The sequence below is a fragment of the Haliotis rubra genome, unplaced genomic scaffold, assembly GCF_003918875.1.
Source record: "Haliotis rubra isolate DU_JTF1 unplaced genomic scaffold, ASM391887v1 Scf620, whole genome shotgun sequence".
NCBI lineage: Eukaryota > Metazoa > Mollusca > Gastropoda > Lepetellida > Haliotidae > Haliotis > Haliotis rubra.
In genome coordinates, this window is record NW_025767325.1 from 370,513 (window position 1) to 397,115 (window position 26,603).

The following is a 26,603-nucleotide window of genomic DNA, read 5'->3' on the forward strand; positions in this document are numbered from 1 at the left end:
GCTGCCTAGTCGAACCCACCAAGAACTTTCCGGAGAATATGAAGGCTCCCCAACACTGCAGCCTTCTGCATTACCCAGAGTGTCAGAAGGGCTGTTCTCCCGGTGGAGAACCCGGGCACTCTCCTGATCTGCGCCAAGAGATCAGGAGGTACCAAACCAAGGGCACCGAGAACAATGGGGAGCCTGGCGACAGTGTACTTGGGATGCAAGCGAGGCATTTCAAAGGCGAGGTCCGCATATTTATCATGCTTTTCCTAAATCTTGCCATTATTATGTTTTACAGATTAAAGATAATATGCAGCAGAGAGGGTTCGGGTGATCCTGGCACAGTCAGGCTGGTAAGGCTCATCATCAGCTCAGTGCCCTTGCCCCCTCTACACGCAGCCCAGACAGCGAATGGGACTTCTCCCAGGAAACGCTGCCTAGTCGAACCCACCAAGAACTTTCCGGAGAATATGAAGGCTCCCCAACACTGCAGCCTTCTGCATTACCCAGAGTGTCAGACGGGCTGTGCTCCCGGTGGAGAACCCGGCACTCTCCTGATCTGATCTGCATTATTATTATGTTTTACAGATTATTGTATATTATCGGGTGATCCTGGCATTATTATTATTATTATTATTATGTTTTACAGATTAAAGATGAAAATGCAGCAGAGAGGGTTCGGGTGATCCTGGCACAGTCAGGCTGGTAAGGCTCATCATCAGCTCAGGGCCCTCGCCCCCTCTACACGCAACCCAGACAGACTTCTCCCAGGAAACACTGCCTAGTCGAACACACCAAGAACTTTCCGGAGAATAAGAAGCCTCCCCAACACTGCAGGCTTCTGCATTACCCAGAGTGTCAGAAGGGCTGTACTCCCGGTGGAGAACCCGGGCACTCTCCTGATCTGCGCCAAGAGATCAGGAGGTACCAAACCAAGGGCACCGAGATCAATGGGGAGCCTGACGACAGTGTACTTAGGATGCAAGCGAGACATTTCAAAGGCGAGGTCCGCATATTTATTATTATTATTATTATTATTATTATTATTATTATTATGTTTTACAGATTAAAGATAATATGCAGCAGAGAGGGTTCGGGTGATCCTGGCACAGTCAGGCGGGTAAGGCTCATCATCAGCTCAGGGCCCTTGCCCCCTCTACACGCAGCCCAGACAGCGAATGGGACTTCTCTCAGGAAACGCTGCCTAGTCGAACCCACCAAGAACTTTCCGGAGAATATGAAGGCTCCCCAACACTGCAGCCTTCTGCATTACCCAGAGTGTCAGAAGGGCTGTTCTCCCGGTGGAGAACCCGGGCACTCTCCTGATCTGCGCCAAGAGATCAGGAGGTACCAAACCAAGGGCACCGAGAACAATGGGGAGCCTGGCGACAGTGTACTTGGGATGCAAGCGAGGCATTTCAAAGGCGAGGTCCGCATATTTATCATGCTTTTCCTAAATCTTGCCATTATTATGTTTTACAGATTAAAGATAATATGCAGCAGAGAGGGTTCGGGTGATCCTGGCACAGTCAGGCTGGTAAGGCTCATCATCAGCTCAGTGCCCTTGCCCCCTCTACACGCAGCCCAGACAGCGAATGGGACTTCTCCCAGGAAACGCTGCCTAGTCGAACCCACCAAGAACTTTCCGGAGAATATGAAGGCTCCCCAACACTGCAGCCTTCTGCATTACCCAGAGTGTCAGAAGGGCTGTTCTCCCGGTGGAGAACCCGGGCACTCTCCTGATCTGCATTATTATTATTATTATTATGTTTTACAGATTAAAAATTGTATGCAGCAGAGAGGGTTCGGGTGATCCTGGCATTATTATTATTATTATTATTATTATTATGTTTTACAGATTAAAGATGAAAATGCTGCAGAGAGGGTTCGGGTGATCCTGGCACAGTCAGGCTGGTAAGGCTCATCATCAGCTCAGGGCCCTCGCCCCCTCTACACGCAACCCAGTCAGACTTCTCCCAGGAAACACTACCTAGTCAAACACACCAAGAACTTTCCGGAGAATAAGAAGCCTCCCCAACACTGCAGGCTTCTGCATTACCCAGAGTGTCAGAAGGGCTGTGCTCCCGGTGGAGAACCCGGGTACTCTCCTGATCTGCGCCAAGAGAACAATGGGGAGCCTGACGACAGTGTACTTGGGATGCAAGCAAGACATTTCAAAGGCGAGGTCCGCATATTTATCATGCTTTTCCTGAATCTTGTCAATCACATTGCTGTCAAAAGGGACAGAAAATTCAATGATATAAATAAATTCATTGGCTTTATCAAAAAGGACAAGATCAGGTTTGTCGGCAGGAATTCTTCTGAGGCTGTATATGGGCCTGTTCCACAGAAGTTTGAAAGCATCATTTTCCATGACGCTCTGGACATGTTCAGGGTCGTACCATGGATGGACCTCGGAGTCAAAGCCACAGGCATGGCGAAGGCGGTAGTAAAAGCAACGAGCCATGCCATCATGTCTCTTAAGATATGCCATTTGTGCCAAGGAAGGGCATCCACTAACAAGGTGTTGGACAGCCTCTGTAAATTCATTACACAGTCGACATTTCATATTGATATTTTCTTTAAGAATCACATTTTCGCGATTACGAGTGGGAAGTGACACTGGTCCTGAGCAACAAAAAGGAAGCCCTCAGTTAATTATTACTATTATTATTTATATTAATATCATAATTGGGACAGTTTGTGTGACTATTCGTTGGGTTCGCCAACACAAGAGCAGCCTTTATTGATGTATTTCTGTTTACTTGAGTCAACAAGATGGCGACAAAGTGAGTACTTTGTATGGCCATCATTGGCAGCAATTACTGCTCGGCACCGTCTCGACACAGACTAGATAAGTCGACGAAGTCGCCCTCGCGGAATTCTTCCCCACTCTTCCTGTAATGCGATGGCCAGTTGTGGAAGTGTCTGAGGCGTGTTCTGACGTTGACGTACACGCCGATCGAGTTCATCCCATAGATGTTCTATCGGGTTTTGATCTGGTGATCGGGAAGGTCATGGCAAGACATTGACGTTTGAATTGGCATGGTAGCGGACCGTGACGCATGCTGTATGGAAGTATCGTTGTCATTCTGGAACAACTCCTTCTGTCGGTCCATAATCGAAAGCATGTGACGCACAAGGACTTCGTTGATGTACCGATTTGCTGTCAAATTCTCCTGAACCACCACTAAATCAGATATTTGTGTGCTGGATATCTCACCCCACACCATGCCACTTCCTCCACTAAATCTGTCGACCTGTAGAATACAATTTGGGGCAGAACGTTCATTTCTCCAACGATAAATACGCTGTCTTCCATCTCGCCGGTGAAGAAGAAATCGTGATTCATCACTGAACCAGACTCGCCTTAAGTTTCAGAGGTGCCAGCTCCAGACTCGACGACACCGCCGCAAGCGATTGCGCCGATGGAAGTCTATCAAAACAAGGGCGACAACTAGCGTTCTTGGTCGAATCCCAACTTCAAACAATCGATTCCTAACAGTTTGGTCGGAAAGTCTTCTCAAACCAAAACTGGTCTGCAGGAAACGTCCCCAAAGGCGAGATATGGTGCTCTGATGAACGTTGAAATGTCGGGCAACTGAAAACTGCGACTCCCCAGCCTATGGCGATGTTTCTATTGGCGACACTCTGTCGTGGCATGATGATTTCCTCTTTTCCAAGCAAGTACAAACGACAATATTAAACAACAGCGGATATATGCCTTTTTATCGTAATCGATACTGCATGCTTTTCCGCTTACTTGCTCGTGCATTTTGCTTTGCATGTTTTCTTGGGGACGCTTTGGCGAATATTTCTTCAAACGCTTCTAAATAAGAGAACAAGTTTACAATCACACCAAGATGACGTTTGAGAAAGAAAAAGTATATTTGTAATGCTTTTGTCGCATCTACATGAGTCCAGTATTCTCAAAATCACCTATGCGTTTCTTTTTTGAAGAGTGTCTACGTGTATTTTCGATACTCATGCTGTTGATCACTTGGAGTAACTGGTGCAGACTCGATTATTTACAGACCGCCGCCCTACAGCTAGAATATCGCTGAGTGCGGCGTTGAACATCGGACAAACAAACAGACAGTACCATAGGTTGTATTTTGGATCTTGCTGTGGATGTTATTAGTCTGATTGAAGAAATACGATTTTGCAACAGTGTAATTTCTGTTGCAGACATTTCCATTTTCTCAAACAAGCTCAAGCATTTTTTTTTCATCATAGAACTTAAATTTGAATTTCTTATTAAAAAAAACCAACCTCGCTCATTTTTAACCCACCAAAGCCCAGTCCTGCTCCCAATGCTCACATACACACTTACCGAATGTCAAATGGTCAGACCAAAGTCACAAATTATTTGGATGGATCTTACTGAATTATATTTATTTGCTTCAAGTCAAACTCGTCAATGTTCCAAGCAAACCAAGTCCTATTAATTTTACACTGTGTATATTTGTATACAACTCTCAAAAGCGCTATATAAACCTCTGAAACATATCTATGACATCTACGCAAGTATGGTTAATGTTGTTAGGCCGACGGGCGACCAAACAGTAGGTTGCAACTGCAAGCCACGGAGACCCTTTCCCAGTAGAGGCGATATGTCCACACACCCTGGATACACCCGGCCCGTCTCAGTACCTGGATATTCGTGTACAATTTGCGACATCCAAGATGAGCTACGACCTCTTCGCGAGCACGCGGACGACGTCGGAGAAAGCACCTGTCGCACGTGCACTCTGCCTGAACAAGTTCTCGAGGAATCCTATCCGGGTCATATTCCAGAATATAATATGATGGGCACAGATTGCCGCCATTTTTGCGAATCACCTTCCGGGCGTCGGAGCACTTCCGGTAACCTCCGTAGAAGTACACAGACTTTTTGCTGAAAGGGTAGATATAACCGTTCTTTCTTCTAACGATGGTTTTCAGTCGTGGGAGGTTCACGAAGGTAGGATCCAGAAACCCAGCGTAGAGGTTCGGTATATCCCGGCGGAGCTTGTCGATGTCTGGTTCAGTGCAGTTCCCCGTGGCGGAATGGCTGCCAAGGACGCCGCACGTTACGAAACAGGAGCTGATGATGAGGACATCTATTACGATGTTCATACCTGCAGACAAGCAAACATCCGCATGATATGACTTGTTCTAAGAATACGAATGGTGATCTGTAAAACTTCAAGAAACCTTCGGTAGCCGTACAGGTATAACTGCCCTAAGTCGCGAACTAAACCTGTCTGTCGCAGAATTTGGTGACAATATAGGAAACGTATTGTCCTAAAAGAATTGCTTGTGTCTCCTGGAATGTCTGTGTGTTTGTTGTTTAACACCGCACTCAGCAATATTCCAGCTACATGGCGGCGATATGTAAATAATTGAGTACTGATCAGACAATTCAGTGATCAGCAGCATGAACATCGATGAGATACGATATGTGTCAACCAACTCAGCGAGCCTGACCACCCGATCCCGTTATAGTCGCCTCTTACGACAAGATTTGGTTGCTGAAGATTAATCCAAGCCCTGTCCATGGCTCCTCTACTGTAATGTAACAGACTATTCAAAGCCTGGTGATTGGAATGGCGTTCCCGAACGACCCTCACCTAACTTAGTGTCATGGTTTCCTTCTAAACTCTGCTTGGTGACGTCCTGCGCTGTGATGTTGACCTACGTATTGTGGCGCTGACGCACGATTCTAGCCCTAAGGAATTTCGCTGAAAATCCTGTTCACTTAATTTATGGTCAGTTAAAACCAGTTCGTTTGAGTTTGTTTACAGCACTTTCATATTTTACCTAAATTAGATGGGTACTCCTTCCAGTTGAGGTTGGGCGGTGGAACTGTTCCCCTACCACAGAAGAGAAATACAACTTATTTCAACTCAACATAATGAATATCATGCTGTCTCACATTGTACTCATTTATAAAACACAGGCAACTTTAAATATCAAGTCAGTATCGCAACAAGTCAAACATCAGTAAATGTAGTAATCTGTTTAATAGTACAGCAAAACGGCCGTTATTCCACCATCCCTCCTCAACCTTCAGACATCGCATAGGTATGTGGTCGTTTCCACAATGGTATCTGTCCTCCGTGTGATGAATATAATACCTAATGTAACTACTGTTATACATATATAGAACGCCTTGGGTGTCAGGTCCACAATCAGTAACGTTGAACATGCAGATGTCTCTTCCGGTAGACTTTTTGCAGAGACAATGAGTGAAAGTGCTTCAATTTTGATAAATCTGTTTATGATTATGTCTTGTTTAAGCTGAAGAACATTCTCTAGTACGCAGTTTAGCTGTGTGTTATAAAAACAATACATTCGCATGGCATGCTAAGAGAGTCCATTTTGAGGGTGACAACTGAATAATTTGGAATTCTTCCAGACAAATTATTCTTGTGATATGTTCACCCCGAAGGATGTGCAAAATATTAAGTCTTACGTTAAGAAAACGTAATCGATTTTTAACCAATGAAATTATGCTTTCATATGATGTAGGGCGAAGCTGTTAATATATTCGCTCTGGCTTTGTTAACGTCAGAACTATAAGTATACCTGACTATAACTTGATGGCTCGGTCCATCGACCTGTCGACGCTGACTATGAGCTGACTGGCGTTTACAGTGTTCACGGGAGATATATATATCTAACGGTTATCTCCCGATTGACAGACACTTGATTGTGTGTCAATGATAATCTGTCTTCTCTTCTCCAAATTGTTTTTACTATCAATTACTATCGAATATAAAAACAAGTTTGTCACTGAGAGGTTTGATTGTGTTTATTAATTGAAACATTTTATTCATTCAAGAAAAGGATTGGGAACAAGTTATCCAACTTTAAAAAGCCTTCTCCCAATAATAGGATGTGTACAACAGAACTGTACAACTGTAAAAACGTTTGTTGGAGAGATATAGATGTGTACATATTTGAAAACATTCTGTACATGCCAGGTAAGATTAGATTAATACCAGTCAGTATTGTAATTTTAACACATACTTTCTATAGATTGTAAAAGGTTATGTCTTTGAATAGTATACAATGGACATTCAAGGAAGTAATGAAAAACATTCTCACATCCATGGCCCCATTGACATGATGCATCATTATTTTTTTTTTATTTATTCTAAATAAATCATAATTACACACTTGTACTCGTCATATATCTTAATCTTGTGTACCCGTGAAGGTCCGGGTTAGAATATTGATCTTCAGTAACCCATGCTTGTCGTAGGAGGCGACTAACGGGATCGGGTGGTCAGGTTCGCTGACTTGGCTGACACATGTCATCGGTTCCCAATTGCGCAGATCAATGCTCATGCTGTTGATCACTGGATTGTCTGTCCCAGACTGGATTATTTACAGACTGCTAAAATTATTGGGGTTTCTTAAGGTTAGGCCCAAATGTTTATGAAAATCAACTCTTTTTATATTGCAGCAATCAACATTCCAATTAATGTCTTTTCGACCACCTTTCAAAGTAAATAATACAGATCGAACTTTATTCTTGTGTCTTTATTTGGACTATTCCATGATAATGTGTAGGTAACAGGTAGTAGCTAATCTGTTCATTGAACTGTAAATGTTGTTGTTTTAAGGCGTCTGCGAACTGCCTGTCTGCGTAATGGGAGGACACCCTGCAGACGCTTTTTCTCGAGTTCAAAACTTTAGAGCAAAGTCTTCAATTTTGAAACATTTTCAACTGATCTCTTGTACAATCACATTCTAGTCATGACAGTGGCCAGTAGCATTGTTTCAAAAGAAAGCCATGTTATACACTTTTACAATATATTGCAATACATATTGCAATACGCCAACACATATCACAATATATCGCAATACGAACATTTTGGCATTAAATACCCAACCCTACTAAATACCAATGCTGGCCTGTTACCTTTTCAGTAGCTTTTACTACTTTTGACTGCAAAACTGCACTTATTTTATTGTACGAATTTGGGGAATTGTATATTTTGATCTTACAGAAAAGGTCCATACACTATATTATAAAGGTTCCTCGTGTTGGAGAGTAAGCTTTTGGGCTGAGTGAGACAGGTGAAATATCATTTGTGTCTTGCCAAATTTAAGTACTTAAATAATATTTCAAGTGTTCACAAATCGAATCATACCGATATCCCCATTAAACAACTTGATGACAATGGTGCACAAAACAGAGCCTCAAATGTACGACATGTGCCATTTCCCTACGGATTTGCTCAGGTTTGGCTTGAAGAAATACCGTAGGATGAAAAACAGTTTACGTTTGCCCCAAAGAGTAAAAGAGTTTTTATTTATCTGTATTCAAATCTGGCACCAATAAATCTGTACATCATAGTTTTTAACACACTATTCATGTTCAAAGCAGCAATGTTAATATTTTGTGTAGAAATGATTGGTTCAGTGAAGACTGGGTTAAGAAATGAATTTGTAAGCATATGAGCCAAACATTGTTTGAAATTATTTCAGCAAATGTGTTGACTTCAATGGAGATATCTTAAGATACCGTATTTCTTCTAATAAGCGCCCCCGGCGCTTATTTTTTCAACGGCCCTGCAGACCCGGCGCTTATTAGAGGCCCGGCGCTTATTTCTTAAAGAACTGCTTTATCCCCGGCGGTTATTAGAGGCCCGGCGCTTATACAGGAAATACGGTACCTGAGATGCTCGATATACTAGTATTTATGTGTATGTGTGTGCGTGCGTGCGTGCGTGCGTGCGTGCGTGCGTGCGTGTGGGGGTAAAGCTTATACGCGGTTAAGGTGTTCCCTGTTGTGATAAAGCTTTAGAGTAGACCATTTGAAACTCTTAACAATGACACTCTAAATGTTGTTACACTACTTTCATTTCAGTTCTACACACCGTGAGTAGTTCACAGCCCCCGCGCGTTCAATCACAGTTAGACTAACGCTTAGTCTTTAATATATAGAATTTTGATACATCCATTTAAATTGAAAAGGAGCCCCAGTGAGTTTGGAGAACCTGGGGAAATCTAGACTTGCTTCATGTAGGTCATTGCAGGGAGGGCTAGGCAGTAGGGACAATTATGTGGTTCAGGGACTGTGAGACAGACTAAATGACATGCCGTGTGAAATGGCTCTACCTCTTCTTTCCGCTCTTTCTCAACGCCATTTAAACCTTTCTCAACTTTACCCTTTTCCACTCCAAAACACTCCGTCCGATATGAAACCGTTTTCGTTTCAGTTCAAGTTGCGATTTGTTTGCGTGTTTTTAAACAACCCAAATGTGTGTGTAGGCACTCGTGACTAAAGTATCTGCGTTGTCATAATACCAAAGGTTTTTTTTATTTAAGGACGAATTATTAGCCAGGACCGCCTATTGTACACGATAATAATGGTATAATGGTGACTGCTGATATCACTGTGATCTTCTGTCCTACATTCTGTACTTATTTGCAGCATATTCTTGCTCGGCTTTGTGCCACAAGCTATTGGTTACAGAAACGCGCGTACGAATAAAGAGAACAGGTGTTTGCAAACATCACTCATGTTAAAACCACAGGAACCTTAAGATTCTTTTTTAATGAAAACTAAACATGACTTAAGCCATATCCTTTGTCAACACGGCTATTGGGAATGTAGTAGGAGCTCAGATATAGGAGAGTACTAGATGACCTATATAGTCAAATTGCAGATTTGTTTGGAGAAAACACCAAATATACCTTACGAAACAGTGGATAATGCCAAGACATAGCTAACGTCTCTGGTTGGTTATGTCCAGTTAAATCGACCACACCGTAGTTGTTGAATATGTTACAGTTCTACAACATGGCAACATTACAAGTGACAGTCTTTGTGCTGACACAGGTCGCAGCGCTACGCATTATCGTAAAACTGTGGTTAATTGTGGGATTTGCGATCATCTTAGCTCTACAACAACTTAGGGCCCGGGACCGTTGATGTACCCCGGTCAGTTTAACACTGTAGACCACTGTTGTCGAGTATGTTAACCTTTGATGTTCGAATGTTATGCCATGTTCAGCCAGCACAAGTACATCCTATAGGTTAACGGTGGGTTGTAAAAGTTTATCACATGTGTTAGTTACAGCTCGAATGTGATGCCATGTTCAGCCAGCACAAGTACATCCTATAGGTTAACGGTGGGTTGTAACAAGTTTATGATCTGTGTTAGTTATAGCTCGAATGTGATGCCATGTTCAGCCAGCACAAGTACATCCAATAGGTTAACGGTGGGTTGTAACAAGTTTATCATCTATGTTAGTTACAGCTCGAATGTGATGCCATGTTCAGCCAGCACAAGTACATCCTATAGGTTAACGGTGGGTTGTAACAAGTTTATCACATGTGTTAGTTACAGCTCGAATGTGATGCCATGTTCAGCCAACACAAGTACATTATAGGTTAAGCCAGCACAAGTAAGTAATAGTTTTCACATCCTATAGGTTAACGATCCCATAGTTAAAATAAGTTTATCACCTGTGTTAGTTACAGCTCGAATGTGATGCCATGTTCAGCCAGCACAAGTACATCCTATAGGTTAACGGTGGGTTGTAACAAGTTTATCACCTGTGTTAGTTACAGCTCGAATGTGATGCCATGTTCAGCCAGCACAAGTACATCCTATAGGTTAACGGTGGGTTGTAAACAAGTTTATCACCTGTGTTAGTTACAGCTCGAATGTGATGCCATGTTCAGCCAGCACAAGTACATCCTATAGGTTAACGGTGGGTTGTAACAAGTTTATCACCTGTGTTAGTTACAGCTCGAATGTGATGCCATGTTCAGCCAGCACAAGTACATCCTATAGGTTAACGGTGGGTTGTAACAAGTTTATCACCTGTGTTAGTTACAGCTCGAATGTGATGCCATGTTCAGCCAGCACAAGTACATCCTATAGGTTAACGGTGGGTTGTAACAAGTTTATCACCTGTGTTAGTTACAGCTCGAATGTGATGCCATGTTCAGCCAGCACAAGTACATCCTATAGGTTAACGGTGGGTTGTAAAAGTTTTATCACATGTGTTAGTTACAGCTCGAATGTGATGCCATGTTCAGCCAGCACAAGTACATCCTATAGGTTAACGGTGGGTTGTAACAAGTTTATCACCTGTGTTAGTTACAGCTCGAATGTGATGCCATGTTCAGCCAGCACAAGTACATCCTATAGGTTAACGGTGGGTTGTAACAAGTTTATCACCTATGTTAGTTACAGCTCGAATGTGATGCCATGTTCAGCCAGCACAAGTACATCCTATAGGTTAACGATGGGTTGTAACAAGTTTATCACCTGTGTTAGTTACAGCTCGAATGTGATGCCATGTTCAGCCAGCACAAGTACATCCTATAGGTTAACGGTGGGTTGTAACAAGTTTATCACCCATGTTAGTTACAGCTCGAATGTGATGCCATGTTCAGCCAGCACAAGTACATCCTATAGGTTAACGATGGGTTGTAACAAGTTTATCACCTGTGTTAGTTACAGCTCGAATGTGATGCCATGTTCAGCCAGCACAAGTACATCCTATAGGTTAACGGTGGTTGTAACAAGTTTATCACCTGTGTTAGTTACAGCTCGAATGTGATGCCATGTTCAGCCAGCGTCACAGTACATCCATAGGTTAACGGTGGGTTGTAATTTTATCACCTGTGTTAGTTACAGCTCGAATGTGATGCCATGTTCAGAGCACAAGTACATCCTATAGGTTAACGGTGGGTTGTAAATGTTTATCACCCGTGTTAGTTAGCAGCTCGAATGTGATGCCATGTTCAGCCAGCACAACTACATCCTATAGGTTAACGGTGGTTGTAACAAGTTTATCACCTATGTTAGTTACAGCCCGAATGTGATGCCATGTTCAGCCAGGACAAGTACATCCTATAGGTTAACGGTGGGTTGTAACAAAGTTTATCACCTGTGTAAAGTTACAGCTCGAATGTGATGCCATGTTCAGCCAGCACAAGTACATCCTATAGGCTAACGGTGGGTTGTAAAAGTTTATCACCTATGTTAGTTACAGCTCGAATGTGATGCCAAATTCAGCCAGCACAAGTACATCCTATAGGTTAACGGTGGGTTGTAACAAGTTTATCACCCGTGTTAGTTACAGCTCGAATGTGATGCCATGTTCAGCCAGCACAAGTACATCCTATAGGTTAACGGTAATTGTAACAAGTTTATCACCTGTGTTAGTTACAGCTCCGTTACATGTGTGTGTCATTAAGACTGAACTTTATGACAAAAGTGCACCAGAGACAGGTCAGCACATGGACCACCAGGCGTTCACAAGCAAATCAACACGTGGCATCTATTTGAGACGTCAACAAAACATCTGATAGTTATCGAAATGGCAGGATCATCTCATACATATTTACCATTTTCTCTGTCTGGAACCACCTTTGCATGAAATCAGACAATTATACTGGAATCTCCGGTTTGAACTAGACAATGTTTCTTCGAGACGGTAAAAGAAAATGAAGTATTTTTCTTATCCTACCTCCATGTCGCGTCAAAATGCTGGAGATCTGAGCGGTATGCGCACGCGATTGATGATGGATACTACCTTGTATCCGGTGAGGGTTGGTGCATGGAATGCACCCTGAGCCGGAGAGTATAATCAATTATACTCCACTACCAAGCCTAAAACTGCATCGTTGTTTAAGTGTGATTAAAATCACGTGACACATCACAAACTAATCTCGGCTGTTTCCTATCACTTTCAATTTGTATTAATGCTTATACAACGGCAGTTGGAAACATGTCGGTAAGATAATTTAATCGAAGGTATATGTGGTTTTGTGTGCACCTCGTAGGATTTACACCAAGATCTTAAACCCAAACGCTTGGCTCCTAAAACCATTTATACCCGCGCAATACTGCTACGGCTGTTTTAAGACTGCGGCATAGTGTTATCAGCAAACCATTTGTCGCCTTATTTGATAGCCCGACCATGTTTGACCAAGGAGTTATCAGTAAGCTTCTTCTAGTAACTAACAGAAGAAAACACTGCTTCTTTCATGTACGAGGCAAACGAAGTTAAAATATGCTAATTTTCAAAGACGTACCTGGTTTGTTCCCACCGAAAATATAGAGCAGCTGGTCTAAACTTCCTGGTCTAAAATTAGCAAAGGCCCATTCAGCCAGTGAAGATCATGGCTTCACAAAGTACACTGAATTGACAATACACGTCTATATCTTTACAACACTAAGAAGGTTGCAGCATATTTTATTGTCGATCATATCTTAAGTCACCACTTTCGGCTGTGATACAGCTTGACATATGCTGCAGGCTGTAATACACACCGTTCTCTTGCTCATTCTAATGACTTCTTCTATCAGTAACCGAACGTTATTTTTGTCATACAGCAATAACATAAAGCAATGGGAAATCCACAAACGGCTATATACGTATATCCGGTTACCATAGGTCGTGGTTATACATGCATGCCGTGTATTGCCATCCCGTTCGTCACACAGCTTCCCATTACAATGACGATGAGAGGGCGTCCTATTTTCAGGTATTTTAGAAAAGATGCATGTTGTTGAAATCTGTCACTGTGTACACGTTGTGGTGTAAAGATTACTCAGCGTATATATTGCAGGCATTTGTGAAGTTTTAAGTGATTATTTTTTTTCAAAAACACAAATCTAACAGTTATAAACAGTGTGCGATATAGTTTCCATCTTTTGAAAGCCAGTCGAAAGTTACTAGCCCACAAAATAATTTGCATTTGCCCGAAATTTGACTGACTGAGTATGGTTTTACTGTTTTTAGCAATATTCCAGCAATATCACGTCGGGGACACCAGAAATGGGCCCGAAATTTGAATGTAGACTATCGGGTTTCATCATTAAACTGCTAATATGATGAACATTTTTATCAGGCCATAATCTTGCATGTTTTAAAGTGTGTTATAACTGAACAAGTCGGAGAGAGTGATACAGAATTGTTTACTGATTATCATCAACGTTTGAGGCAGAGACTGAAAGGTGGATGAGAATGTTAACCCTGAGATCAGGGTTGGAGATGCTGCACACATGCAGAAGCACACCTTTGATACCAAGAACATGCACTATATATTCAAGGAAGACAGACTGGAGGAAATTCAAATACAGCTAAAAGTGTATAATAGAGTCAAAATCATTTTTGATATTCCATTGGAACTGTAAATGTGTTCATTTCATGGTTGATCATAAATAAACCAATCTTTCTGACTGACTTATCTTGTCAAGTTGCAATGAGTAAACTGCGTGAGTGAGTAATACTGAACAAACCTGAAGATAACATGTATATGATGTACATTTCGCGTGCAATTTCTGAATTTAGTAATACAACTATTGTATATTAATACTTAAACTGAACAAAGCAGTTGTTTTGCATATATACAGATATGTCCAAACATATTCATAAAGTTTAGTTTAGAACATTATGTACAGATGCTACAATTTTGAACAAAGAAACTTTTTAAAAAAATGAAACAATTGGTAAAACGTAGCAGGAAAAATGATATTTTATACCAAATTGGAGTACAGAAATGGAGGAAATTGCATCTGTGAGCCAAAACGTCCAAGGGAAGTATTGCTGTGTCTCGAGTATTACTGGCTGTGTCTGAAGTATTGCTGTGTCTCGAGTATTACTGGCTGTGTCTGAAGTATTGCTGTGTCTCGAGTATTACTGGCTGTGTCTGAAGTATTGCTGTGTCTCGAGTATTACTGGCTGTGTCTGAAGTATTGCTGTGTCTCGAGTATTACTGGTTGTGTCTGAAGTATTGCTGTGTCTCGAGTATTACTGACTGTGTCTGAAGTATTACTGTGTCTCTGAGTATTACTGGCTGTCTCTGTAGCATTGCTGTGTCTCTCGACATTGCTGACTGTGTCTGACGTATTGCTGTGTCTCGAGTATTGCTGAATCATATCTCGACGCATTATTGACTATATCTGAAGCATTGCTTATTATATCTTGGCATTGCTTGGCTGTGTTCGAAATATTGCTTTAGAATGTCTGAAGGTTATGTCATGTATACTGTATATGTACATTGGATAATTTCGCTGAAATATAATCTGCGGTCGAAGTATTGTGTGGAGGGCGGGTGTGTGGTCCTGCACGGACCCCATGTAACAAATCAGGCACTCTTAGGGATACATTCTACCAACCATAGCGATGTTTCTTGTTTCCTAGAAAATATCTTTATGGGACCAAGAAATGCCCCATGAAATGGGTTTAGGGTTTCCACTCTAATAATGTACACATAATTTCATGGCAAGCTCTCAATTTGGTTATATTCCATGAAAGTTTTTAATAAAATGAAAGAGTCAATTTTAAGATTTAGCATTTACCCTCCTAAGCCTAACAAATTACCTAATTTAAGTTCACCATCTGCATATTGTCCCATTTTGGGAGGCACTTTTGCAGTGTGCAAAAATGAAAGTTCATACACCTCATTCCCTGCTCAGCAAAATTCTTCTGATGCACCCAACACCCTATGCATATAGGGTTGAAAGCAAACGGGCTAAAGTGGAGGAGTCCTTTGGATGGGCAGGGACTGCGCTCTCACAGCTTGGACTGAGAGTTTCTTAGATTCCCAGTCCCGCCCTGACAACGAGGCAGCCATGGGATACGTGTCCCACCTGGGCAACCGGAGCCTTTGTTCAAAATAATTTTGTTCACCCGTTAGCGATGGGGATACCTTGGTGGGATGCAAGCCCAGCGACTATAACCTTCTAGCGCAGGTAGCTCTTGGGGCTATCCAAAGTAATAATGTATCGTGCCTTTGAGTTAGATACCCGGTGGTTTTGGCGCTATATAAATGGACATAATATTATTTATTGGCATCGCCGACTGGGGTCCTGAAATATTGGCGACAGGAGTGGAAGAGTCCGTCTGTTCACATACAGTATAATGAATTAAGTGTAATACAGTCAACATTGGCATTACGTTTCCAAACATTTCTGTTTATTGAGAAGATAAGCGAGATTACAGTGTTATTACATAACAACGGATTGAAACCAATACGCCAAAATGCAAAATACGGAATATAATTGAAGTTCACGTTATAATCATGGATGTTTTCTTGAATTTTTCGTTGAATTTCATCTTAGGCTTCAGCGTCAAAATCTTCCAGTTGGCGCGTCTCCGTACGTCCCGCCTGAATCGTGCTCATATCTTCATTTATATGTTTACGATTTATATCGCCATCAAGCGTTCGCCCGCAAAGACGATATGGTTTACTTCTACGATAATAATCTGTTTTAGAGCAATAAAATCGGGCTTCCAGATTTCCATTAAGTCCAACGTGACTTTGTCCTATGCTATGATTTCCGTCAATCGTAGAAGAAGATCAACAAGAATAAAAGTTACAACAATGATAAATCGAACAAAACAATCTGAAATTGATTACTTCTGGTGCGTTGTCGGAAAATAGTCCTTTATCGAATCCGGTTAAAGGACAGGTATGCAACATAACAAATATAAAAGCGATCATTGAAGAGTGCTGACCGGTTTCCACGGTACAATAGGAAAATAGTACACGCGTCAAGGAAATCAATAGAAACAAAATCGAATGCAAAAAAATTCCGCATAATGCTCTTCAGTTTCTGGAAGTTGACCTTTAATTACTACTGGATTAGCCCACCCTAAATCGTAATTGTAGGATATTCTACATTTTCGATTTGAGATCACCTTAAGGACATGTTTTCATTTAATTTCGTTCTAATTTGTTCATTTCCACCACATCTCCTGCGTGGTTAAGTGACAAATGTAATCCAAGTAACCGTCCGCGATTAAAATAGGGGCCTAAAATATCACTGGAACTGGGTAAAAGTGTGCGTGGATTCTCAGGAAGGGAAACTCCGGATTCCTTAGATCCTTAAAATAAAATGTCCGACATACATAGACTCGCATTATCTTTAATAGGAAAAAATGCGACTTCTAACTCAACACCTGATCAAAATTTCATATACGGAAATTTCGTTAATACGTGGATGAAATATAGCCACCAGTGAACTTATATGCAGGGATTACCGACACGAACCACTGGTCGCCACTTATGCTTTCTTTAAATATATATATTGATGTCAGCTTCTAAAGCCCTCTACAGGCGTCATTGAAAATTAATTGTCTCCCGTGGAAGGTGCTCTGGATAAACGAGTTCCGTTCAAGGGAGGTTTTCTGACTGTATTTTGAATCACCGATAACGATAGATCAGTCTTTGCCGAAACAGCATCCATTCGTAGTAAAGGCACTGTGAACTAATGAACACGACATAGTGATGGATTTCACTAAAAAATCCGAAGCGTCGGTGGAAAATTTCGGCCCGTTACAATGGGCACAAAATATATGCCTTTGTTTCTGTAAGGATTTACATATGCGTACCTTTTGGCATGCAAATAACAACTACATGTAAACAAACTGTGTTAAGACCAGACATTCCAGTAAGCTGGAAACAATCAGCCCGGTGACACGATTCTCGACTCTTCAATGATCTTATTAAACAATACAAACGATACATTAACAAGCGCAGCTTAGCATAGCAGGATACATGGAAAAGCACACTCAGAAAAATGGCTCACTCAAACTTGGGCATTCACCCAAGCCGTGCGGATTAAAGCGCGATTATCGGTCATTACCGGTGCCGTGGATAGTCCGGGGGCCGTCAGAGAGCACGTGCGGATGTGGGTCAGCGACCGAAATACGGCATCTACTAGGAATACACATCCAGTTGGCGACTAACTGGTTTCGTAAGATTCGCAAAGGGATCGGATCGGATTGCAGTCATGTCAATGTTCACACATGATACAGAACGTCCTAGGGTTAATTCAATAGGGTACTCTCCAGCATAGGCAATCGGGGAGCGGCATGGGATGAAAAGTGAATGAGTTTTGTTTTCAGCAAATATGCCAGCAATATCACGGTATGGGGAAACCAGGAGAGGGCAAGGCGGCAGATACGTCAAAACGTAATCCTAATCTGTCACCTGTTTTACAAAGACATCCTAAAGTTATGGTAATCCGTAAGTCTGTTGCAGTAAACTACTGGGGTATCGCTAATGATTACACTTGTTTCCCACAGAGATTATAACACTATAATTGCCATAAGTCTATGTTAGAACATCAGCAGTTACAATCATCTTCGCACTAGAACCGCCTTCCTTGTGAACACCCTGGGCGAAAATAACATCGTGGAGCTTTGACTTGATATATATTGCTGAACAAATATTTCAAATGTTAATCAACTGGCTTCATCCATAAACGTTTATTGACGTGTAGTTCTTTGTATTGCCGGAAACATTGCTTTCCGGATAAGTGGAATGTTTTACACAATTCAATTCATTCACAAACTGGTTAATACGCTTTAAATTGTGTGATTTTTTGTTATATAGCCCTGTTTTCTGTCAAAAGTACATAATATCGACCTTTTATCACAAACACATGTCCTCCATATTTGCGTAAGTTACATATTTTGTCAGATGAAAGGAAAAAAACATAGCATTTTTATGTTGCTCTAAACAAGTGAGGTGAGGAGTTTGGCTCTTTTTACGCTTCGTTTTTAGCAATATTCCAGCGATGCCAGCGAGGCGACACACACCAGAAATGAGCTTCCCACATCGTACCGCTAATATGGGGAATTCGAACCCGGGCTTCGGCGTGACGAGCGGGACCGCTTCAACTAATAGGCCTCCCCACCGTCCCCTGTCGAAACAAAACATTGTATAACACATAAGAAACCATAATCTTTAAAATTTTAGTGAATCATAGGATGACCGGTTGGTTCCATTGATCAGCGCCTGATATCTCTAGCGTGTTGGTTCCTGTTTCCGCGCCATCATCACATTACGCATCTAGGGGATGCTGCCACGACCTCGACTATGTTATGAAGCCAAAGGCAAATAAGCCACAGGCTCCAGGAACAACAGCGCTGGTAACCGCAAGTGAACTCTTTACCTTGCATCTCTGCCGCCAGCAACAACTGCGCAAGAATACACCTTCTCGCATCGGAACCTCTTTGGTGCGGCGTTTGATCCCATTGAGACGGCGGTCGCAACATACATTTTCGGCAGACACACTCGGCTTGGTGGTAGGATATGCCTGGGGCAGGCGTGTTTCGTCCATCGTCCAGCTTGAAGTAGGCAGGGCAGAGGTTCCATTTCCTTCAGGAAGTTCCGTCTCACTTCGCAAGCTGGGTCTTTCTTCTACATCCACAGTGTTGCCTCCCTGTTCCATTATATATTGGTATGTTCTTTGCGAATGCAGATCGATAAGCGCGGGTCGGTTGTGTACACTCCAGCAAGTTGGATGATATCAACCGTGTTGGGGCTGGTGCTGTTAAAAGCTGTTGGTGCTGCATCCCGCTGAGATCCACAGGGAGCAGTTTTTCTCAACAAGCAGTCCAAACGAGTTCATGCCTCCTTTAAAGGGGAAGAGAGAACGGTGATGAATGAGTTGCTTTTTACCACACCTCTTGAACAATGATATAGTTTAAATCATGGCGATGTCAATTGCTTAGGGAAGATGGCCCGTTGAGCCGTGACATCTTCACTCGTGCTGGCGGATCTACCAAAGATACTCGTATGATGACAAAACAACTATTCACATCGGCACCAGGTCGATTCTTGGAGTCAACTCCACAATCAGCCTAAAGCTGTGATGCCCGTTGACCTTCGGAATTGGTCTTCATTCATCGCTTCATGCTTAGTCAAGTAAGAGACGACTATCGGTATCTACACCCTGGTCTTGATATGAGTTACAATCGCATCCCAACTGCATGGTGAGATCAATGCCTCATGATGCTGATGACTGGATTGGTTCGTCCAGAATCAACAGTCATATAAGATCGCCACCGTATGGGCTGAATAATATTTCTTGAGTGGTGCAAGTTGAACAACAACCATCTCCTTGCTGAAGCAAATCGCATTTTATATCCGGAAGTCCAAGCCAGTTTTACAGAAAGATTTCATACACTGCGAATGGTCATAGCCTTCAACGGAAGGTTAAACAACAAGCAACCTGAAGCTAAAAGTGCGACATGCAGCAGGTAATAGTGGTGTTTTGTATGAGGCCAGTGTTACACGCGGCAATAAACGAAGATGAAAACTGACTCGCAGTGGCAACGGAAGGTTCATTGTCTCACAGTCGACAGTATCGAGACTTTTTATTTCTTTTAATGAATAATATTATGGTTCAAAAGGGCATTAAGACAACCTCACTGTGACTCTGAGTTTTGAAACCCGATTTTGAATGGCATGATACCCGTGGAATCAAGTAATTCTTTCCAAAACTCGATTGATTTTGGTGTTGCATTAAAAATTCATCGAATAATATTTTTAGACTCTAAAACAACTGGTAGGAAATGTCCAGTAACGCTACATGTTATTTGATATCATCTTATTTCCTCTTCTCAAGAGATTTGATTACATATTCAACTGATAATCAAAGACGATATGTGATCCTTTTATGGATTAGTACAAAATGATTGTGTCGAAATCCGAAAAGGAGAAGTAATTCCAAAAATGGGCTCTTGCCACATTGTACCAAATGTGAAATCGAACCCAGGTCTGCATGCGTGACGAGCGGGCGCTTAACCATTAGGCTGCCCCACCGCCCCCAGTGTAAGCAGGCATACATGAACTAACTTAGTGTGTCGGATCACCCGATCACGTTTGTCGTTCCTGCAGCGTTGAACATCAGTTCTAACCCGGATCTGCATCGCTGGATAAGCATGGGTAGCTGACAGCCAATTGCAGTCCTCTGACTTCAGCTATTCTCGAAACGTTCGTAGCCCCTATTATTGAACTTCCTATCTACCCATTCTTAACACATACATTAATGATGAAAGCTAAGAATTTAAGGGCTAAGAACGTTTCTGAGAATAAGGGCGCTGTAGTGACAAAGGAATTCTACTTTCTAATAAATACATTGCACTAAAAAGCGTATGACATACCTTGCATTTGTGTCAATGCTGGCATTTGACATGAACTGATTTATGCAATTTTAGCTGATATATATAAGATAGCACCGACGGGCAAAAACACTTCCTGGTTTTCCCGTGGCTAATTTTGTAATTCCTTTTTCCCCTCAACGTCGACGCGAGTGGGCGAAAGGAGGTAGTCTTTATTATGGTATTATTGCGAATATTCTATATTGGTACTTAACCGTTTTAATTAACAATGGAAGCATCGGGATTAGATGAATCAACTCCATTGCGCAAGTGGAACAGAAACTCTAGTTTCAGGGTCTAAAAGTAATTATCATTGCATGTACCCTCGACGGCATCTTTCACTTGTTCTCGTGGACTAGCACATCATACAACACAATGTGATAGCACCTGTCAATCTTCAATAAATGTTGCACTGTATTACACTCCTTTGTGCCTCCGTTCAATTAGATATCTATCTAAATGTGCGTCCTTCATGACGACTCCGGAGAGAGAGAGAGGGGGTTGGGGTGGGGTAGGAGAGAAGGGAGGGGGTTAGAGAGAGGAGAGAGATTGGAGAGAGGAATTGGGGAGGGGTTAGAGAGAAAGGAGGGGGTTAGAGAGAGGGGTTAGAGAGGGGAGGGGTTAGAGAGAGAGGTAGGTAGAGGTGACAGTAACAACCCTACCTCTGGATTTAGAACCGTGTATATCAAGACCAAGATGGCTCGTGCAAAAGTCAGGTTTTTTTCGTCTCCTGGGTGATATCTGTTTGTCTTGTGTTGATCTCTAAGTGCAGGTGGTCCGATTAGGTCTCTGTGTAGATATCAAGGTGTAAATGGTATTCTTTAGGTCTATAGTAGGTCTTCTGTTCACCTCTAGGGCAGATGGTCTGTATTAGGGTCTTGTAGTTCATCCTCGAGGCAGATGGTCTGTGTTAGGTCTTGTGTTGATCTCTAGGTGTAGATGGTCTGGGCACACAATAGGGAAGTCACACACACCAGCAGGTCTTGTGTGTATCTCTTTGGGGCAGATGGTCTGTATTAGCCTCTTGTGCACATATCTGGGTGTGTAGACAGTCTGTATTAGGGTCTTTGTTCATCAGTGGTGCAGATGGTCTGTATTAGGTCTTGTGTTCATCTTTTAGGGCAGATGGTCTGTATTAGGTCTTGTGTTCATCATTAGGGGCAGATGGTCTGTATTAGGTCTTGCATATAATCCAGGCGTAGATGGTCTGTAGTAGGTCTTTTGTTCATCACTAGTGCAGATGGTCTGTATTAGGTCTTGTGTTCATCTTTAGGGCAGATGGTCTGTATTAGGTCTCTTGCATAACTAGGCGTAGGGTCGTCTGTATTAGGTCTTGTGTACATCTCTTTGGGGCAGATGGTCTGTATTAGGTCTTGTGCACATATCTGGGGTGTAGATCGTCTGTATTAGGGTCTTGCATAACTAGGTGCAGATGGTCTGTATTAGGTCTTTGTTCATCACTAGGTGCAGATGGTCTGTAGTAGGTCTCTTTGTTTCATCACTAGATGCAGATGGTCTGTATTAGGTCTTGTGTTCATCTTTAGGGCAGATGGTCTGTATGAGGTCTTGCATAATCTAGGCGTAGATCGTCTGTATTAGGGTCCTGTGTACATCTCTTGGGGAAAGATGGTCTGTATTAGGTCTTGCATAACTAGGCGTAGATGGTCTGTATTAGGTCTTTTGTTCATCACTAGGTGCAGATGGTCTGTATTAGGTCTTGTGTTCATCTCTTTAGGGCAGATGGTCTGTATTAGGTCTTGCATAACTAGGCGTAGGTCGTCTGTATTAGGTCTTGTGTACATCTCTTTGGGGCAGATGGTCTGTATTAGGTCTTGTGCACATATCTGGGTGTAGATCGTCTGTATTAGGTCTTGCATAACTAGGTGCAGATGGTCTGTATTAGGGTCTTTGTTCATCACTAGGTGCAGATGGTCTGTATTAGGTCTTTGTTCATCACTAGATGCAGATGGTCTGTATTAGGTCTTGTGTTCATCTTTAGGGGCAGATGGTCTGTATGAGGTCTTGCATAACTAGGCGTAGATCGTCTGTATTAGGTCCTGTGTACATCTCTTGGGGAAGATGGTCTGCATTAGGTCCTGTGTTCATATCAAAGTGTTGATCGTCTTTATTGGGTCTAATGTGCACCCTAAGGGGCAGATGGTCTGTATTAGGTCTTGTGCTAATATCTCGGTGTAGATGGTCTGTATTAGGTCTTGTGTTCTTATCAAAGTGTTGATCGTTTTATTGGGTCTTATGTAAACCTCAAGGGCAGATGGCCTGTAGTAGGTCTTGTGTTGATCTCCAGGTGTAGATGGTCTGGATTAGGTATAGTGGTTTATGTCTAGGTGTAGATGGTCGGTAGTGAGTTCTGGGTTTATATCCAGGTGTAGATGGTCGGTAGTGAGTATTGTGTTTATATCCAGGTGTAGATGGTCGGTAGTGAGTATTGTGTTTATATCCAGGTGTAGATGGTCGGTAGTGAGTATTGTGTTTATATCTAGGTGTAGATGGTCGGTAGTGAGTATTGTGTTTATATCCAGGTGTAGATGGTCGGTAGTGAGTATTGTGTTTATATCCAGGTGTAGATGGTCGGTAGTGAGTATTGTGTTTATATCTAGGTGTAGATGGTCGGTAGTGTGTAATGTGTTTATATCTAGGTGTAGATGGTCGGTAGTGTGTAATGTGTTTATATCCAGGTGTAGATGGTCGGTAGTGTGTAATGTGTTTATATCTAGGTGTAGATGGTCGGTAGTGTGTAATGTGTTTATATCCAGGTGTAGATGGTCGGTAGTGAGTATTGTGTTTATATCCAGGTGTAGATGGTCGGTAGGTGTGTAATGTGTTTATATCCAGGTGTAGATGGTCGGTAGTGAGTATTGTGTTTATATCTAGGTGTAGATGGTCGGTAGTGAGCATTGTGTTTATATCCAGGTGTAGATGGTCGGAAGTGAGTATTGTGTTTATATCTAGGTGTAGATGGTCGGAAGTGAGTATTGTGTTTATATCCAGGTGTAGATGGTCGGTAGTGAGTATTGTGTTTATATCCAGGTGTAGATGGTCGGTAGTGAGTATTGTGTTTATATCCAGGTGTAGATGGTCGGTAGTGAGTATTGTGTTTATATCCAGGTGTAGATGGTCGGAAGTGAGTATTGTGTTTATATCCAGGTGTAGATGGTCGGTAGTGAGTACTGTGTTTATATCTAGGTGTAGATGGTCGGTAGTGAGTATTGTGTTTATATACAGGTGTAGATGGTCGGTAGTGAGTATTTGTGTTTATATCCAGGTGTAGATGGTCGGAAGTGAGTATTGTGTTTATATCCAGGTGTAGATGGTCTGGTAGTGAGCATTGTGTTTATATCCAGGTGTAGATGGTCGGTAGTGAGTATTGTGTTTATATCCAGGTGTAGATGGTCGGTAGTGAGTATTGTGTTTATATCCAGGTGTAGATGGTCGGTAGTGAGTATTGTGTTTATATCCAGGTGTAGATGGTCGGTAGTGAGTATTGTGTTTATATCTAGGTGTAGATGGTCGGTAGTGAGTATTGTGTTTATTATATCCAGGTGTAGATTGTCGGTAGTAAGTATTGTGTTTATATCTAGGTGTAGATGGTCGGTAGTGAGTTCTGTGTTTATATCCAGGTGTAGAATGTCGGTAGTGAGTTCTGTGTTTATATCCCGGTCTAGATGGTCTGTATTTGTATACCCTTCTGTGTAGGTTGTCAGTTGACCAGTTATTGCTGATGTGAGAGTTCAGGTAGACTACGTATACCCTTCTGTGCAGGTTGTCAGTTGACCAGTTATTGCTGATGTGAGAGTTCAGGTAGAATACGCTATCATACACATGCTTCTGCTTTGTTTATTCTGCACTGAACTTCAGCAACTTGCCTTGGCCGTTTTATACATGTTAAAGCTTGATTTCTTCCGTTTAACTGAATTATGACTGTATGCCACACAATAGGCTTCAAGAGGTCAGAGTCCGATGTACTATCGGTTTCACCCAGTAGTACACATCCGGTTTTTTTGCAAATAGTAGTAATATTCCCTGTGGTTATTTCTGGCAATACCACAGCCATATGCCTGAACATGTATGTATGTAAAGTGTTCACAACGATTCGTTTTAAGCGTGTTACAATTTTTTGTTTTAGGAAAACTTTGACATTCTATTGATTCTTTTAGGATTAAATTAGCTTTGCTTACATGGGGTTGCATTGTATGCTCCATGGTTTGACTGACGACAGGTAGCCTCGGGGTTAAGGCTTTCGTTTCTGACACCAACAGCCCGGGTTTGATTCCTCACATGGGAAATATGTGGGAAGCTCATTTGCGGTGTCCTTCTCCATGATATTGCTGGATTATTATTAAAAGCGGCGTAAAACCATACTCACTTGATACGATGAACCCGAATGATTTTTATCCGAATTATATTCATCCTTTCAAAAGTAAATCCTTTGTATTGTTACTTTGTATTACTTTTGTGAGATCTGACAATATTATTTCTTATTAAATAATTCAAACAACTCACTCATTTCCTCGCATTACATAGTTACTGTTTCTCAGTATATTAAATAACATTTAGGCTAGAACAAATTTATACATTGCACGTGAAAACACTGTATATGTAACGCTCAATATGTTCAATCTTTCAAATTTTGAAAACCAAGAACTTCAAATGCGTGTGTTTGATTTCTTTTCATAACTGTTATGCTCAGTTTGTTCAGCTTCATCAAGATACCTACTTTTGAGGTGAGGTGAGGTGAGGTGAGGTGTTGGGTGAGGTGAGGTTTACGTTTTACGTCCTGCTTGAGAATATTTCGCTCATATGACGACGTGCATGCGTGTGTATGTGTATGTGCGGCTGCTTGTACTAGCCCAGACTGAAGCTGGTTTTATAGTGCGAGCCCACTGAGATACCATGCCGCAGTGAAGCATGAATACCCCACTCAGACACATTATACTGACTCGAGCCGACCAGTCCTTGTTGTACCCATTAATGCCGAGCGCCAGGCGGGGACCAACAAGTACCATATTTTAACGTCTTTTGGTATGACGCGGTCGGGGATCGAACCCGCGACCTTCCGCTCTCCGGGCGGAACCTACTTTGAAGATGAAAACCAGCAAGAGAATGAAATGAGTTATAGGCGATTTCTGAAGTGAAATTCGTGACTGATTTAAGAAAAGGCACTTGAAAAGTATTGAAATTCTTCAATATCTGTCACACAGCGAACGTAATTGCCGTGGAGAGATATCCAGTTCCATCAACTTATATCTAGTCAAGAGACGTTAATATGATTTTAGTATTCTATAATATTTGTATTTTAGATTCAAACCGTTAATCAGATTTTAATACAGCAAACCTCGGTTATAACGAAATATAAAAACGACCAATTCCTTTCGTTATAACTGTAGTTCGTTATACGCACCTCGACTGATCTAAACAGCAAGTCAGTTCGTTATGGGCGTGTTCGTCATAAACGTCTGTCTATATACGTTGATGATGTTGCGGTAGTTTGCACAGTGTAGTTACTTTCTTGCGGATATAGGTCCTTTACCATTTCAAAATAGAAAATATCGTTAACAATTAATATTAAACCTTTTCTTGTAGAAAGCAACGTATATATATTGCTCATGTTGCCACTGGTATTCTTAACAAGACTCAAATGATTTATACTCATTTTTTACATGAGTAAACGTGTGATT

The 26,603-nt window shown here is 41.9% G+C and overlaps 1 protein-coding gene and 1 long non-coding RNA gene across 2 annotated transcripts; both read right to left on the reverse strand.

Moving 5' to 3' along the window:
• Positions 1–4,363: 4,363 nt before the first annotated feature.
• Positions 4,364–12,513, reverse strand: LOC124256237. Its single transcript, XM_046690210.1, has 3 exons — positions 12,472–12,513; positions 5,788–5,840; positions 4,364–5,105 (listed from the first exon to the last, which is right to left on the reverse strand). The coding sequence occupies exon 3, from the start codon at positions 5,101–5,103 to the stop codon at positions 4,528–4,530; it is 576 nt and encodes a 191-aa protein (XP_046546166.1). The 5' UTR covers positions 5,104–5,105; positions 5,788–5,840; positions 12,472–12,513; the 3' UTR covers positions 4,364–4,527.
• A 4,058-nt stretch (positions 12,514–16,571) lies between these two features.
• Positions 16,572–18,562, reverse strand: LOC124256239. Its single transcript, XR_006892858.1, has 3 exons — positions 17,170–18,562; positions 16,780–16,784; positions 16,572–16,630 (listed from the first exon to the last, which is right to left on the reverse strand). It is a non-coding gene; the product is annotated as an uncharacterized LOC124256239 (long non-coding RNA).
• Between the last annotated feature and the right edge of the window lie 8,041 nt (positions 18,563–26,603).

Bases quoted from the DNA above. Each gene is read 5' to 3' on its own strand.
- LOC124256237 (XM_046690210.1), bottom strand. From the start codon at position 5,103: ATGAACATCGTAATAGATGTCCTCATCATCAGCTCCTGTTTCGTAACG.